Raw genomic sequence first — 17,494 nt, 5'->3', positions numbered from 1 at the left:
GAGAGTGAAGTAGGTGGGTGAAAATTTTTTGTTGAAGGATTTTTACTTTTAATTTAATATGGGTAGTTTAGTGATTTACGAAGCTTTTTCTCATTTCCTGATTTTTGTTTTACCTATTTTGATGGGACTGTAAAAATGCATTTTTGTACTATTTAGTTCTGTGTGGTCCTAGTCTAATTGTTGCACCAACCAAACGTGAGACTATTAAGTTTTTGTTTCATACATCAACTGTATTGTCCAGCATACCAAGTACAAATTTATGTTCTATCATGTACTGTCTTGTCACGCACACTTACAAATATAGGAATCTAACAAGACCATTGGCTAAGGGGCCATACACCAAACACTTACCCGGGTAAGCGTCTTTCCGAGTCACATTACCTTACCGGATGAATATGGCAAGGACCAAGAATCAGTATGAGTGAGGCAAGGGCCAAGAGTTTTACCCGGTAGGTGAGGGTGAACGCTCTTACCATGGTTAGCGCTTACTGGGTAAATCGTTGCATACAATGCCATTTTTGTTGACTAAAATCTTGCCCAGTAAGTAAGTGATAGTGTTAAATTTTAGCAGTAAGCGCTTACCGGTTAAATCGTTGCATACAATATCGTTTTTGTTGACTAAAATCTTATCCGATAAGTAAGTGATAGTGTTGAATTTTACTGGTAAGCACATACCAGGTAAGTGTTTGATAAACTAACCCCTAAGTAGAGCTATTTGTCTTGAACCAACTTGTTAGCTGCTAACTGCCATTTGAAAGATGTTAATGCAAATAACTTGCTCATAGCCCTCTCCAACACTTGTTGTCATGGTTGTTCTTGTAAGGTAGTATTTGGTTTGCAGATATAATTAAACGGGACATGACAAAACTGGATAGGACGAGTTGTTTTTGGTACGATTAGAATCGGATAGGACGAGTTGTTTTTGGTACGATTAGAATCAGATAGGACATGACTAGACAAGTTGATCTTAAAAGTTATTTGATAATTTTTTATGTCATATAATAGTTATAAATAACACAAATCAAGTAAATATTTCATAATTTAATTTATGAATATTTTTGTTACAATTTTATATGCATAAATGCCTACATATAAGATATTACGAAATTTGAACGAAGAATTTGATATAATTGATGGTGGTTCAAAAAAACATGGTTAGTATAAAGGAAAAACTATGTTTTATTTAATTTTATAAAAAATATATATTAGAGGTGGGTTGGACGGGTTGAGTTGGGCCTAACACAATTTCAACTCTCTTGATTTTCGGGTTGGCGGATTGGGTTATTAGCGGGTTGACAGGTTTATGTACACCCTTAGCCTACGGTGGTTGTAGTAATGGAGGAGGTGGAGGTAACCAACAGTGGTTAGCGGTGGCTGTCGGTAGTAGTGGTAATGGTGATGCGCAATGATGACCATTAAAACAAATATCATATTAGGGTTGTATTAAATGAAGGCACATTTGTAATTTTTTTAGTTCTTGTCATCCTTATCCAAAAGGAGGAACAAAAGAAAGTTCTTTTTGTCCCACCTAGTCGTGGTCCTTGTCCCTGTCTCATGTTGTGCTGAATGTGAAATGGTGACTTTTTGTCATGTCCATACCGTATTAAACGTGAAACAGTGAGTTTTGTGTTGTCCTCTCCAATCTCATGTACCAAGTATAGCCTAAATGACAGAGCATCTCCAACTAATTCTCCAATATGAAAATTTTAGACAAACCTTTTGGTCTTACAAGATCTTCAAAATGGAGAAAATAGAAAAGAAATTATGAAATTCTTAAAATCCGAGAACTCTAAAAAATGATTACCATGAGTGAGAATATATTTTTATTATATTCTCATCGATAGCAAACCTTGAAATTAAATATTTAAAGATAACCGACCATTACAATGCTCGAATTCGAAGATCTTCAAGAAAGGAAGAAGTTAACGTTATGCGTTATCTTGTCACGGAAGATCCTAACACAAAAGGGTTTTGGGTTCTGAGTATTGACTACGGACCACCCGAGCTTCATTTGAACCCCCAGATGAGATCCCTGTTCTCGAATCTACCCCTTGTTCAAACTCAATCTCGAGTTCACGTTTCATCTATTTTAGAAAGTTTATAGATTTAATCGTTCAAAAGATTCCAATGACTTGTTCACTTAAAATATGAAAATTCATTAGGTTTTTTTTCTTCAGATTTTTAAATGATTTTATCATATTGACCGATCTTACAGTTAAATTTATCTATTTTTTTATTGGTTTTCGAAATTGCAGGGATTTTCAAAAGAAATTATCCAATGGTTTAATCACTTAAAATTAAAAAGTTTGTTGGATTTTTTTAGACTTTTTCAACAAATATTGCAAATACTACTTATATAGTTATGCCTAAATATCCAAAAACAGACATTTAGATATTCTATGACAAAAGTATACTAAATAACGAAATTACGTATCGTACACATAAAATGGTCGTTATACTCAATTTTTTCGTACTCCACATTTATTGCCTTGATTGTATCACTCTTTTAGAAAGGTTCGTCATTGTTTAATGTGCGGTTTTTGTAACGTGTTATTTGATTTTTCTTAATTTTTTAATGACTTATTTGCTAGTTTTTAATGTATAATCTAACTTCAATTGTTTATTATCATTGACTTATTGAGTAAGAATAGAAAACATATGTTTTTATATATGATATAGATTTGCCGCTATAAATCACAGCTTTGAAAAACAACGCAGCCTCGCCACCATGTCACACCTCATGCCATTTGAAACCTTGGATTGTATCCACAGGTAATTCTAACCCGCCCTTAAAACAGTAAAAACGCTAAAATGCATATGTTTTCTGTACCATTAGAACACTAAAAAATAGAGATCTCAAACTTTACGGGTCAGAAATGTTGGCCTCTGTTTATCAAATATTCATATTTTATTCAACTTTTATAATTATATATATATATATATATATATATATATATATTGGTTAATAGTTTAATATATTAAATAATATTTTATATAAAGTTTATAATTTAGTTATTTTGTGTTTATAGATTGTGAATTATACATAAATAATTTCATTTTTTAATTAAAAACGAAAACTCGTAAAAACAAAAATGTGAATAATTTTGTTATAATTTTGATTGACGAAACTTAAACATACATAAATAAAACATCCGTATAATCAAAAAATGTTTAACAAAATAAAACTTTATTAGCAAAAAATTATAAAAAAATATTATCAGTTACAACTTTGTGTCAAGATAATAATATAAAACCGAATATAATACCTACATTCATTGATTATAAAAAATCAAGTGATAATTATTTATTAATTATTAAAAATGTTTTTAGTATGTAGTCGGAGTTACTTTTCTTTTAATGTTCAATGAACCGTCCATTTTTCTTGTGATTTTAGTGTTTTATTTGTAGTAGGAGTGAACATGATACAGTACTATGTTTTTTTTTCATATAACATATATCAACCAATTATATTTGGTACCAACTTTTTTCAGTTGGTACATGTTGATACAGTTAACCCAAATTCCATTGGACCAGTGAATCTTTTCTCCAAATTTTACATTTCTTGAAGCTGCATTTGACTTGTAGATATTAATTCTGGAAATTGCAAATGAAACATTCATACCAATAGGTTTTTATTAGGGCATCTCCAAATTAACACTGAAAATACAAAAATGAAGGTGTTTTTATCTGTAATCCAACACTAAAAAAATAGAGGTCATTAAAGTAGACCTTCATATTTGGAGGTCAATAAAGTAGACTTCTATTTTTTATATTTATATAATAATAAGATTTTATAATTATATATACACATATATTATTTTTATTATTATTATAATATTAAAGATGTTTTAATGTTCAATACACCCATTATATTTAGTGTTTTTAGTGTTTCTTTTAATGGTTGGATTGGTGTTGATCTTAAAGTTGTAAGTTGTTTACGAACGGCACAACCCACTAAACATGACTGGTCCAGCACACTACAAAAAATAGGTTTGAATAAGGGAAATTTACCGAAATGGATAATTCATTAAAGTGATTTCATTTTTTAGTCATTTTAGAAACCATTTTCCTTAGATAGCCAAAGTTTACAAAAAAACACTTTCACAGAAAAAGGATTTTCTGTGTAAAATTATTTTCAGGATAAAAAAAAAGAATAGTTTTAAAAAAAGTTTACTTAAAAAAGGGAACTTTAGACAGAAATTCCTTTTTCTGCATAAAGTTTTCATTTAATGGATTATTTTTTTTACATTTTACATTCTTATAATTAGTTGTTTAATTATATTATTTGTTTTTTCGTTTTTAATTTTGCACTTTTATAATTAGTTGTTTAATTTACTTTATATTTCTTATTTTTTTCATTTTACATCTTTATTATATTAATAAAATAATTGTATATTAACTAAAATACATAAAAATATATTTTTTTATATAAATTATACCATTATAATCGTCTCGTTAATACGTGGACCTAATATTGAATATTTTTGGATTTAATTTTATATTATTAAATATTAATAATTACGTTTAGATTTTATACCCTTATAGTTACATATTAACTAAAAAACTATAAGGATAGAAAGTGTTTAGGGGCCGTTTACCAAATCTTTACCCGAGTAAGCGCTTACCAAATCACATTTTATTATCGGATGAATATGGTAAGTACCAAAAATCTTATCCGGTAAGAACAAGGCAAGGACCAAGAGTCTCACCCGGTAAGTGAGGGCAACGACTCTTACCACGGTAAGCGCTTACCGGGTAAATTGTTGCATACGATGTCGTTTTGATAGACTAAAATCTTACCAGAGTAAGTAAATGATAGTGTTAATTTTTGCCGATAAACACTTATCGGGTAAGTATTTAGTAAACGACCTAAGTTGTAAAAATAATTTATATGTATTTATGATATTTAATAATATAACTAAAACAAAAATATATTGAATATTAGGGTGAGTGCAAACCTAAGAAAACATTTCAACCAATTAACATTAATTCATCTTTTCAATTTTATTCCACCCAATATTGTGTATTACAAATATTTAAATATAAATACGTGGAGGATTGGGTTTCAGTGAGAAGATCAGTTATGGTGACAAGTGTAAAAGTGATCTCTATCCTTAGACTAATCCTAATTGAATGTCAACATCAATGAGGTGCACCTGATCAATTTCCTTCTAAAGAGCAATTCATGGTTGGACATGAGATTCAAAATGATTCAGACCTCTTCTTACGCTTCTCACCATAATTTCGCCTATATGAGGAAGGGTTTAAACAAAAGTATTTTCATTTTAGGAAAACGCGAGAACACTTTTTTACTACAGTTAATCACATGTGATACTATATTTCATCACATGTGATGCTAAATATGAGACGTGGACGATCTTTGCCGCGACCTAGGTTGAGGGCCAAGTCACCCATACATTACTAGGCCCTTCCATATATATTATCACACGTGATAAAAATATTCTTAATGTGATATTTTAATCTATCACATGTGATGCTAAATTAGAGACACATACGAACCTTGGCGCGACTAGGTCATAGGACACATCCGCACACCATCAGTTCCCCTCATGTGTATTACCACATGTGATAGAAATGTTCTCTCATTCTCGTAAAATATTAATGTTCTTGTTTGAACCTCCACGTGTGTGTGTGTATAGGGAAGGATTCAAACGAGAACCTCTGTGATTTGCGAAAATGCGAGAACAACTTATTAACCTTATATTGTGATAACAATAAAAACTAAGATTCTTTTAAATTAAAAATGAAATTAAAAACATTTAAAAAAAATGAGAGGCAAAAGGGTAATATTGGAATTCAAAGTGATAAAATTTTAAAAACATGATCACACTAAACCCGATAATCTAGGATAATATAATGAGCTATTATGGTTATCGCTTATTTCAACACGATTTGATGTGATTTGGTGTTGAAAATCATGTGATTATCACACAATTATCATAAGGATTCCACTCGGCTCGGGTTAACTTAGGAAATTGACTACATGAACATGATTTTGGTATGATATGTGTGTGATAATTATGTGATAAACAATTTCATCAAGGATTACACTAACATACAATTTCAAATTGGGATGTTTATCACATGTGATAAACATAAAAAATCTCAATTACAAAACTACTATAACATTAAACTCAAATCAACATGTACCAATAACTATAACTCGACTAAAAATGTTGACATTCACAATTCCATGTACATTTTATCGCATGTGATAAAAAAAACAAATATCATTATAGTCCTGGTGATAACAGAACTGATTTAGAAAAATACTATGAAATATTATTGTTATGATACTATTATCGAACTTTCATCATCATCAACAGAACTGTCTTTAGATAATTTCAAATTGGGATGTTTATCACACGTGATAAACATCAAAATTCTAGGTCGGTTTTTTTTTTTGGATACTATGAACCAATGAGAAGAAAATGATAGCAGAAAGTGAAAAGGAAGAAAGTGATATAGTGAACGTGATCAATCCCAACCAACTTGATCAATCCCAACAAGAAAGGATGGGATAATTCTAACTAATTAAAATAAAATTAAAATTACAAAAATACCTAATTACATTACTGACTTATTTGTATTTAATATAATTTAAATTATTGATTAACAAAGTTTGATGTTAGTAAGTTTTTCTCGCGATCTCGTAAATTACAGGGTTCTCGTTTGTATATATATATATTTGTGCGAGAAGGAGGGTAAATGTGAGAAGTGTAAGAAGAGATCTGGACCCTTGATCATCTTTAATTCCAAACCTACCCATGAATCGCATTTGATAAGGGCCTACAGGGATTGATCTGGTGCATCTTAAACTAATTTGCATCTAAGGGTGGAGATCTCTTCTTATATTTCGTACCTTAACTTTCTTTTTTACCAGAACCCAAACCTATATATATGTATGTATGTATGTATGTATATATATATATATATATATATATATATAGTGTGAGAAGGAAGGTAAAGGTGAGAAGCATAAGAAAGAATCTGGACCCTTTAATCATCTTTAATTCCAAATCTACCCATGAATCGCATGTGATAAGGGCCTACAGGGATTGATCTGGTGCATCTATAACTAATTTGCATCTAAAGATGGAGATCTCTTCTTACATTTGTTACTTTAATTTTTTTTCTCACCGGAACACAAACCTCTCTCTCTCTCTCTCTCTCTCTCTCTCTCTATATATATATATATATATATATATATATACATATTGTAGCGGAGTAGCAAAATCCAAAAATACTAGTAATGGAGGTTGGAATTTAAGTAACATAATATTAAATAAAATGAAAGTTGAATAAAAAAAAATTAGAAGTGAGAAAACCAAGTTTGTTATTTATGGTTTTTTAGCAATTTATATCTATCCTTTTTGAGTAACGAAAACAATGTTAATTATAGTGAAACTTTCTAAAACAGGACTAATATTTTTCTATAGTATATTTACCGTTTACATTTTACGAAAACATTGGGTACTATCAGTTTCAGTTAGGATAAAAGATATATCTACTTTTGAGTGTAAATGGGTTTGTTTTGTAACATAATAATAAATGGGTTTGTTTGATGTTACAAAAATCTCTACTCCACAAGAATACAAACGATCCAAATGCAACTCAATGCACCAAATCTTGGTTTTATTGGCAACTCTTCCCTAATTACAATGAGACCCTTGTACGTGTAACTCTTCCAAATATCACATAAATTAAATTAAATCAAACCAAACAAATTCAGTAAATCACATAGTGTCTAGGGATAGGATGTATGCAAACATTTCCTCTGTCCCATAAACAAGGTACTAATAATCTTAAAAATTAATGACCAAGTTACAGAGTCATTGTAATAAATCTTGGAAGTTTACCAAAACATGCAAAGGGAAGGATTTTCGGTTATTTAAGCGAAAAATCTCGTCTGTACCTTTACAAACCCATGTCAAACACAACGAACTAACGACCCACCACAAAGATTAATGAGAAAATATCACAAACAATCTCAAGCTTTTGTACTACAACAGGTCTTATGTCAGCTGGCTAATGATCTCACAGTGCCAACGATTCTCTTCAAATTTCACGTTGACCCTGCATCGCTGACAAAGTTTTTGACACATATCAGATCATTATTCGGTTATCCACCATATATATTTTCATTTGTTTAGATGTATATTTTAGAGCAGAATAGGTTCACATAAAACCAGACCAGACCAGACCAGACCAGACCAGACGAACACAGTAGATCCCACCTAGAGTTGGGATCCAGGGAGGGTCAGGGTAAGACATTCCCTATCGTCACACAGAGGTTCACATAATTATGTTAAATTTAAAAGAGTGCATTCGAGGTAAATGTTGTTCAATAATCACGTTTCCCATGTATCTGCAATAATCGTTGACCTTTTAGAATGCTCGGCTTATGCAATTACAACATGCTCTTACTTTGTTGACCTCAAAAAGAGTATAAATTCTGCTTACTTCCCTGTGTCTACAATCAAATCTATCAAAATCTACTATAATTGTAGATCGGAATCAAGTTGGTTATACAAAATCACATCATAAATGATACTGCTATAAGTTTTAAAGCAAATTCTAACATCAAGACAGATTTAATGTTTCTAAACTATTCACCTTTTCAGATTACCAAGAGAAAATTTGATCCCAAATTGGAAAAAGTGGATCCTTTTGGGGCAGTCAGATAATGAATTGATGTTTCCATAATCTATAAACAAACTATATATCTGGTTTAATCAAAGATCTTGTTACACCAAGCATAAGGGAATATTTCCAAAAATGCAGTAATTGAATAGTTAGGACATACAATTATCAAAGTAGGAAGCACTGCCATATAATCGAAACTGTACCAAACCAAACGAACCCAATATACCACTTGGAGATGGGGTCCAGGGAGGGTATCAGGGTAAGATGTAAGCAGACCTGACCTGTACCCTAAAAGGTAAAGCGATTGTTTCCAAGACAATTGGAACTATAAAAGTGAAAAAGAGAAAGAACTGTGCAAACAAAGCAAGAATTACCTCGGCCACTCTGCTGTCCAAACTGCTCATTGTTATGGTAAAAGTATGAACATCACAACTGCATAACTTTGTTTTGTTTGACACAAGCAGGTGCCTTAAAAGCCTGACACTTCCAGGATGAATTCCGTTCAACAGCCATCGCACCATTGGCAGAGGACCCTACAGAAAACGAGCTCCTAGAAGTACGATCTTCTTTGGGGGTTGCTTGATCCCTATCATGACAGATGCTTAAAGGAAGCTTCTTCTGTTTCATTCTTCCCCTCTTTCTACCAAGAATAGTGGTATCCTCCTCACTACATTTCGCCTTTGATTGTATTCTTTCTGCATTCCCGTTTTCCATTTTTGACTTTGAAGCGTTTTCTACTTCTTTACCAATGCTTGTTACCATTTCGAGGGGTTTACTGGCTCCATTGCTGGAAGGAGAAATCCCTTCACCAACTATACTTCCATTGTTAATTCTACCATTTTCAGAAGAGATTTTAAGCTTTTTATGCTTATGACTCTTTACGTCAGAGGGCAAACCACACTTTGAAATTCTAGGGGAGCTGTTTATGGCCTGATGCAATTGACGAGCTAACTCTTCATCATTTGTCTTACTTTTACCATTCTCTAACCTCGGTTTCTTATTGTTATACAACATTTGAACCTCAACTTGCTTTTTGGTTTTATTCTTCTTCAATTGTTGTTCCGCAGAAGAAGATATCTCCTGATTATCAAAACTTGCTACAAATTCTAATGCTTTCTTGGCGGCAGCCATGGCTTTGGCTGCTATTACCGCCTTTTCTTCAGCTGTCGCCCTTGCAGCCATTGCAACCTTGACTGCAACTTCAGCTGCTGATCTGGAAGCCGTCACAATCTCCTCTTGTGAAGGATTAGCGTTACTCAAATGAGCTCTCAATAAGAAACTGATACGGGCATCTAATTCGTTCAACGAGCTACAAGTGGATGGTGAATAGGAGTTTCCATTTCCATCACCATTCTGCTTTTTCAAACAGGCAAGTAACCGCTTTCGTGGAGGCAAAAGTACATCAGAGTCCAGATGATTAACATCACATACGTTTGCTTCCATTATTTGCTACATCAACGTAATATCTTCAAACAGTTTGGAAGCAATTCTTCTGCATGGAAATTGAAAGTAAAAGGAAAGAAAATTCATACCATCTTGTAGAATATAATCGATCAAAACATAAACAAGCAATCAAATCTCATTTCTATCGAAATTCTCCAAACCCCAACAACGGATTTAACCACTATAGTTAAATTCAGATAATCCAGATTCAATTCCACACAAACAAACAAACAGAATTACACAATTTCAACCCACTTTTAATCTCCCCAACTCAATACATTAAAAGCAACAAACATATTCGATCAAACAATCCCCACAAGAAAAGGGAATCAAGAGCTTGATTCAACAAATCGAAATCGAACTGATCGATTGCAGATGTGTTAATTCTTGAAAAAACACAATTGGATTTAGCAAATTAGAGAAAAATTGAACAAGAGTTGAAGGAAATGGAGAAGAAAAACGTACCTGATCGTGAGTGAAAAGGGGCATATGTTGTTAGAATTAGGGTTTTGAGATGTGGAAGGAAGATGGTCTGCAAGTAGTTTTGAGAGAGAGAATGAAGATCATATATATTGTCAGATAATTTCGATTGGTTCCAGTTCTAGAAACCCATAAAACGCAAATCCAGTAAATAAAATTTGTTAACCAGCCGTTATTCTTTCCACCTCGTTTTTACATTATTATTACATTTATATGCCATTTTGGCGTGAAATTACCAATTTGCCCTCCCAACATTATTAAGCGTTTACAGATAAGGGTCGTCACTCTATTTACCTCATGATGTGACATTTTCGGCCATCAAAATAGACTGATGGTAAGCATTTATAACCCGGTAAAAGTTATCCCTCTTACTTGTCCAATAAGACTCTCGATCTCTGTCTTCCCTTCAACTTGGTAAGATTCTGAAACCTTATTATGTTCACTGGTAAGATAAATGAACCGGTAAGCACTTACCAAGGTAAATGTTTATTAAACGACCAGGCCCGGTCCTAAGATTTTTGATGCTCGTGCGAAAATAATAAAAAATGTCCCTAAGCCAATAAAACAACGAAACATGCGATCCTTTAAAGAGTTTGGAACTTTGTCAAGCTAAGTGTCTCATCTCGATGTTGATTTTAATTAATTATAATAAAAATATACAATTGGGGGACATAAAACCCGAATACAAAATATAGAATGATAAAAGGTAAATACTGGATTAAAATTGTGTTTTCTTTTTCCCAGTTTTCTCTTTTTCAAATTAAAATTAGTAAAACAAAAATTTTATTTCAATATATGGAACTTAAAAGAGAAGGAAAACTATAATTAATTTTTAACTAAAATAGTAAATTACAGCCAAATTATTGTCATGGTAAACAAAAAGTAAAATTCAAAAAGTTATAGGTCTTACAACTAAAGTCTAAGGGCCTATTTGTTAGCACTTTAATAAGCTTAATGGGACTAACTTATTCGCTCAACTATGCATGATTGTTTCGTAGTGGCTTAATGATATAGAAAATGACTTATCCAGTAAGCTTCTAGGGGGAGCTTTATATAGAAAACCAAGTTTTCTTTTCTAACACATGTCCCTCCCAACTAAAAAACGCTCCTTACATCTATGAAAAAATTCTCTCAAACAAAAACTTTTTCAACTTATACAAACAGATTAATCCATACAGACAACGTTATCCATATAGAACTTAATAAAAAACCAATCAAATGGCCCCTAAATCTAATGCAGTTATGCCAAACGGCAAAGTTGACAAAAGTCAAAAGAACAATGATAAATTGTAAAATTCATAATCTATATTACTGTACATTGCAAAGAACAAGTGTCCAATAATTAAGACAATATCACAATATTTTGTTAATGTTGTGCAGCTTGCTCCAGCTATGTTGATACAGTGATGTATTCATGTGCATTGCAAATTCCAACTCTCAGATATTTCAAGATGCAAGAGGAAGACTTATTATCAAAATGACAAAAGGCCATTGGCCTTAACCTAGGAGGTCAGTAACCCGCACGACTATACATGACACAACTTTATGATAATCAGTTAGAAATTTAGATTTTTTTAGAAAAAGATTTAAAGATTCATAAAATCATAATATGACTTACACAGAAACTCAATATGTACAATCAACAGTATAAATCAATCATTCAAGATTTTCATCTTTGATTTCTTAAACCTAATCTCATGACTGTTAATCGGCTGGAAACGAAACTCAATACCTTAAAAATCGAAATAGTCGAACTTTAAAGAACAATATAAATTAGATTGCGTTGTTGAAATGATGGTGTTAACTGATTCACGATGTCCATTCAATATCCATCACTACTAAGCCTTGGGCCTGTTTTTATTGTTAAAGTTGAATTGTGCAATTCTCAAATTATTAAATTCAAAACTAGTAATGGAAGACAACTTGATGCCCCTTTAGGATTTGATGCCATATGTGGTTGCATAGGCTGCACGTGTCTAGGATCGGCCCAAACGACCCCTTAGAGTTTCAACAAAAGATTTTCCAAAATGAAAAAAAATAAGATTTAAGAATTTTCTATTTTTTTTCTATTCTAAAATATTATCGAAAATGAAGAGATTTTTAGAATTTGGAAAATTGGTTATAAATGATTGCTTAGGGGAAAAAATGAATTTTTCGTTATCCTCGCCAATAAAAGTTTTTTATAATTAAATTTTTAAAGTAGAATTAATATTTTAATAATATAATTATTATAATATTTAGAATGAGCAAAACTGTAGGAATGTAATTTTTTTTTTGGAATTTTTGATTTTTAAATCTCTAATTTAGAGAAATTTTATAGAATATGTTGAAGGTCTTTTATATATACAAAGGTTATGTTTGACAATTATAAGCTAGCTTATTGTTAACCTTATTTCAAAGGTTTTGTTTGAATGGATAGAAAGTAGTGTGAGCATAGGCGGGTACCCGTCCTATTTGACAGGAACCGGAACCGGCGGTTCTTGAGATATTGGAACCGGAACCGGTTAGAGCGGTTCTTGAATTTTTGGAACCAGAACCGGAACCGCCGGGAACCTGTTTCGGTTCCGGGTACCCGCTTTTTAAAATATTAAAACTTTGTTATTTAGAAATAAAAAATAAAACATTGTCAAAACACTAAATAAATAAACAAAAATACAAATTATACGGAATAATGATTACAAATATTGTTTAACGATTACAAACCATAATAGACTAATAGTAAATGTTGAAAGTTTAACGATTACATACTATTCAAAGTTTAACGATTACATACTACGAATCCAATTAAACACACAATTTGAAAAAATATGAATCATTTTATCTCAAATTTTGAATCTCGTTTCAACTTCTTGCATACTTATCGCATCCTCAACCTCGTACGGTACCCGTGAATAATTAAGTATAAAAAAAACTAGACAAACTCGTAAAAAACCGCACATATTTTTAACAAAAAACGACACAAATTTTATATAAAAAAACTGCACAAACTTTGTATAAGAAACTGCACAAATTATATAAGAAACTGCACATATTTTTAACATAAAACTACACAAATTACATATAAAAAAACTGCACAAATTATATAAAAAAATAATTATTTTTTTAATTGAAAAATACCGGGTATCCGCCGGTTCCGGTTCAGGGTACCCGCCGGTTCCAAGTACCCGGTCCCGGCGGGTAATGGTTCCAAAAAATTGAAAACCGGAACCATTCTTAATCGGTTCCATATTTTAGGAACCGAAATCATTCATATCGGTTCCGGTTCCGGTTCCGGAACCGGCAGTTCCAAGGCAGTTCCGGTTCCGCAAATAAGTACCCGGTTCCACTGCTCACCCCTGATAAAAAGTAACTTATAAGCTCCAAGAAATTTTCATCACTTTCTTCCTATTTATATGCCAATTTATTTAACTCGTTAAATATTACATCAACTTTTTTTAGCAAAAGGGTCAAACGTCACATATATAGCTTATAATAAGACATATATTCGACATCAGTTATAATTTTCATAAAAAAGTCTGTAAAATCATAAAATTCGATCAAGATGTTTTTTAATAAATGTTAGCTCCAACAAAATGGGGAAATAAGACATCCATATTTCAAAAAACCTTTGCAATTTATTTTGGAAGAGAAACAATTTGTATTAGAGACCGTTTACTAAACACTTACTTGGTAAGTGCTTACCGGATAAATTTCTTTATTGAATGAACATGAAAAGGGCCAAAAATCTTACCATGTAAGAGCGATTAGAATGAAGGAGAGTCTTACCCGGTAAGTGAGAATGATGACTCTTACCCAGGTAAACGCTTATCCAGTAAATTGTTGCATTCGATATGTTTTGATATATTAAAATTTTACGCATAAAAATAAATCATAATATTGACTTTTATCGATAAGCACTTATCGAATAAGTAATTGAGTAAACGTTACTTGTATAAAATTCATTTAAGAGAGAGAGTGAGAAGATGTAACATAAACATACCTTTTTATAATGGGAATTTTGAGAGTTTGGTGGGGTTTGAAGGTGAATTGCATTAAAAAAAAACAAAGGTTGACTCCTATTTTGTATAATAGTGTTAAAACCTTATCTTTTATATAACATCTCAAATATTCAGATATCTAATTTATTTTTAAAAATACATGATAATGTAACGTATTTTGGTGTAAATCATATTTTGTGTAAGGTACTTTGCTCTATGGGTTTGGGTCGTCATATGCAGTAACAAAATGAAGGTTCTGAAAGTACATTAAACATAACAAGAATCAGACCAAATTATATTGCATTTTCATGCGATTTGTTCTGTTATCAAATATATTGAATATTTTAAGAATACAATTTTGAAGACTTTAACTTTTGCTTCTCTATTTTAGATATATTATAGGAATGCAAAGATCACAAAGTATTTATCTCACTAAGATTATTGCACTCATAAAGAACACTTGTAGGAAGGTTATATCACTCAAATTCTTGTATACTTGATAGCGGGAAAATGTGTATGTTCACACAATGGGCACAATGTTCCCACAACGGCAATGCAAGTATACACCAACACTGTGATCGCTACAAGTAATAAAATGGTAAAAATACCGAAACCGTATCCACAGGGATCGGACTTCAAAGTTTCGAGTAGTAGGTTGAGAAAATACCGATTTCAGTTAGAGAAGAAGAAAATGTATTTAGCGAGTTTGATGAATTTCACAAAGAAATATAACAAGTAACTAAAAATGGGTATGGGTGTAAATGTTACCTAAGATATCAGTAGTAACAAGATCGTCAAATGTTTTGTGTCACAAAATTATCTATAAAGATTCGATATCTGGAAAGTGAATCTTTATATCGAATCTTTATAGATTGTGCCCACAAAGTGCCCACGAAGTCACCACTTTTACCAACCGAAGGCTTGTCGACCGAACTAAGTAGATTCCAGGGAATCTTTGTTCTACCAGTATAGACAGAATTCTTTTATCTCTATGTAACACTACCCTCGATCGACGTTTGAACTTTAGCTACAAAATCATGTAAAAAACCGTATCTCTACGTGAGTATGAAAGGCTTTTCTCAAATCTTCTTGCATCACTCAAGTCGTATTTCAGAGTCCACCTATCTCTAGGTCAAAGATCTAATATTAACACTTTCAAATGATTGGCTTGTCTGCGTTAAGTAACCAAGTCCAAGAGTTAGCAACAATGACAACACCAAGTGTTGGCTACGAATCTTAGGATCGGCACACGCCCACATCCAAAGAGGTACTTAACTAATAATTAAAGTAAAGAACATAGTAGAAGAAGAGAAATACTTAAAAGTTAACTGCATTGAAAATAAAATACAAATTGTATCCACGTTGTCCACAGTGGACAGTAATGCTGAAAGTTAAAGACTTGAAAATAAACCACAACTACAACTATAAAATATAAAAACAAATGGTTTGAACTTCTACATTGTTGGAGCTTTCCTCCAATGTTCACGAAGGCCTGTATTCACGCATATAAACATAAAACATCTACAACAACTCTAAATAAAAAAGTTAATTAATAAAAAAAAGAAAAGCGAACATATAAAGAGGTAAAATACAACTAAAATAAAATAAAAACTAGGGGTGAGCATAGGCGGGTATCCGTCCTTTTTGATAGGAACCGGAACCGGTTAGAGCGGTTCTTGAATTTTTGGAACCGGAACCGCCGGGAACCGGTTCCAGTTGGCGGTTCCGGTTCCGGTTCCGGTTCGGGGTACCCGCTTTCTAAAATATTAAAATTTTGTTATTTAGAAATAAAAATAAAATATTGCCAAAACACTAAATTAAATAAACAAGAATACAAATTATATGGAATAATGATTACAAATATTGTTTTAACGATTAYAAACCATAATAGACTAATAGAAAATATTCAAAGTTTAACGATTATATACTATAATTGTAAATGTTCAAAACTTAACGATTACATACTACGAACTGTAGTTTAGTAGAACTAGAAAGTAGATGAAGAATGAAGATGACCGTGTCATTTGAAGATGTAACTTAATATAAATTTGGTATTGTAAAAAATCAATTATTTTTTTATTGAAAAACAACCGCCGGTTCCGGGTACCCAGCGGGTAACGGTTCCGAAAAACTGAGAACCGGAACCGTTCTCAATCGGTTCCGTATTTTAGGAACTGGAACCGCAACCACTCATATCGGTTCTGGTTCCGGAACCGGCGGTTTCAAGACGGTTCCGATTCCGAAACTGACGGTTCTAAGACAGTTCCAGTTCCACAAACGAGTACCCAATTCCGCTGATCACCCTAAGAAAAACCCACACAAATAATATGTAAATAAGAGTTGGTATTTATCCGGATCGTTTAGGGTGCGTTTGGTAAGCTGGACAGGGTGGGACAGAACAGGACAGAACACATTTGTCCTGTGTTTGGTGTGGCCTAATATTGGACTAAGTGGAACTAACTTGTATAAGCCTTGGACACGCGTGTTCCATCTTACCCCCCTGGAACTAAGTGGAACACAACCCTAATTCCCTCATTACCCTTCACCCGGCTGCAAGAACAGGATCGCATCTCTTCTCTCACAGGATCGCATCTCTTCTCTCAATCGATTCCTCCTGTCGACGGCCGGCAATCGATCGATTCCCTTCTCTCAATCGATCGCGTCTCTTCTCTCAATCGATCGCGTCTCTTCTCTCAATCGATCGCTTCTCTTCTCTCAATCGATCGCGTCTCTTCTCTCAATCGATCGGTCTCTTCTCTCCATCGCCTCCATCTGTGTACGTCTCCATACCCATACACGATTTTGTCTTTGAACTCTGCACATGACTGATATTTCCCTATAAAAACCAACTCTATTTCGTCTCTGCTCACGGACTTCAATCTCACGGATGTTGTATGTTTTTCAGATTTCGTTCTTCTCTCTCGCTA

The 17,494-nt window shown here is 32.6% G+C and overlaps 1 protein-coding gene across 3 annotated transcripts; it reads right to left on the bottom strand.

Moving 5' to 3' along the window:
* Window positions 1-7,782: 7,782 nt before the first annotated feature.
* Window positions 7,783-10,673, bottom strand: LOC112511964. 3 transcript variants are annotated; one of them, XR_003069177.1, is made up of 3 exons: window positions 10,576-10,673; window positions 9,042-10,159; window positions 7,783-8,105 (listed from the first exon to the last, which is right to left on the bottom strand). XR_003069177.1 is itself a non-coding variant. In XM_025117720.1 (2 exons), the coding sequence occupies exon 2, from the start codon at window positions 10,108-10,110 to the stop codon at window positions 9,094-9,096; it is 1,017 nt and encodes a 338-aa protein (XP_024973488.1). In that variant the 5' UTR covers window positions 10,111-10,159; window positions 10,576-10,673; the 3' UTR covers window positions 8,833-9,093. The 3 variants fall into 3 exon arrangements, 1 of the variants encoding a protein (XP_024973488.1); XR_003069178.1 differs by lacking the exon at window positions 7,783-8,105 and adding an exon at window positions 8,342-8,389; XM_025117720.1 differs by lacking the exon at window positions 7,783-8,105 and having other exon boundaries at window positions 8,833-10,159.
* Between the last annotated feature and the right edge of the window lie 6,821 nt (window positions 10,674-17,494).

The sequence above is a fragment of the Cynara cardunculus genome, assembly GCF_001531365.2.
Source record: "Cynara cardunculus var. scolymus isolate 2C chromosome LG 5, CcrdV1, whole genome shotgun sequence".
Classification (NCBI taxonomy): Eukaryota; Viridiplantae; Streptophyta; class Magnoliopsida; order Asterales; family Asteraceae; genus Cynara; species Cynara cardunculus.
Note: the sequence above shows the minus strand (reverse complement) of the source record. Positions and strands in the feature narration are given on the sequence as shown.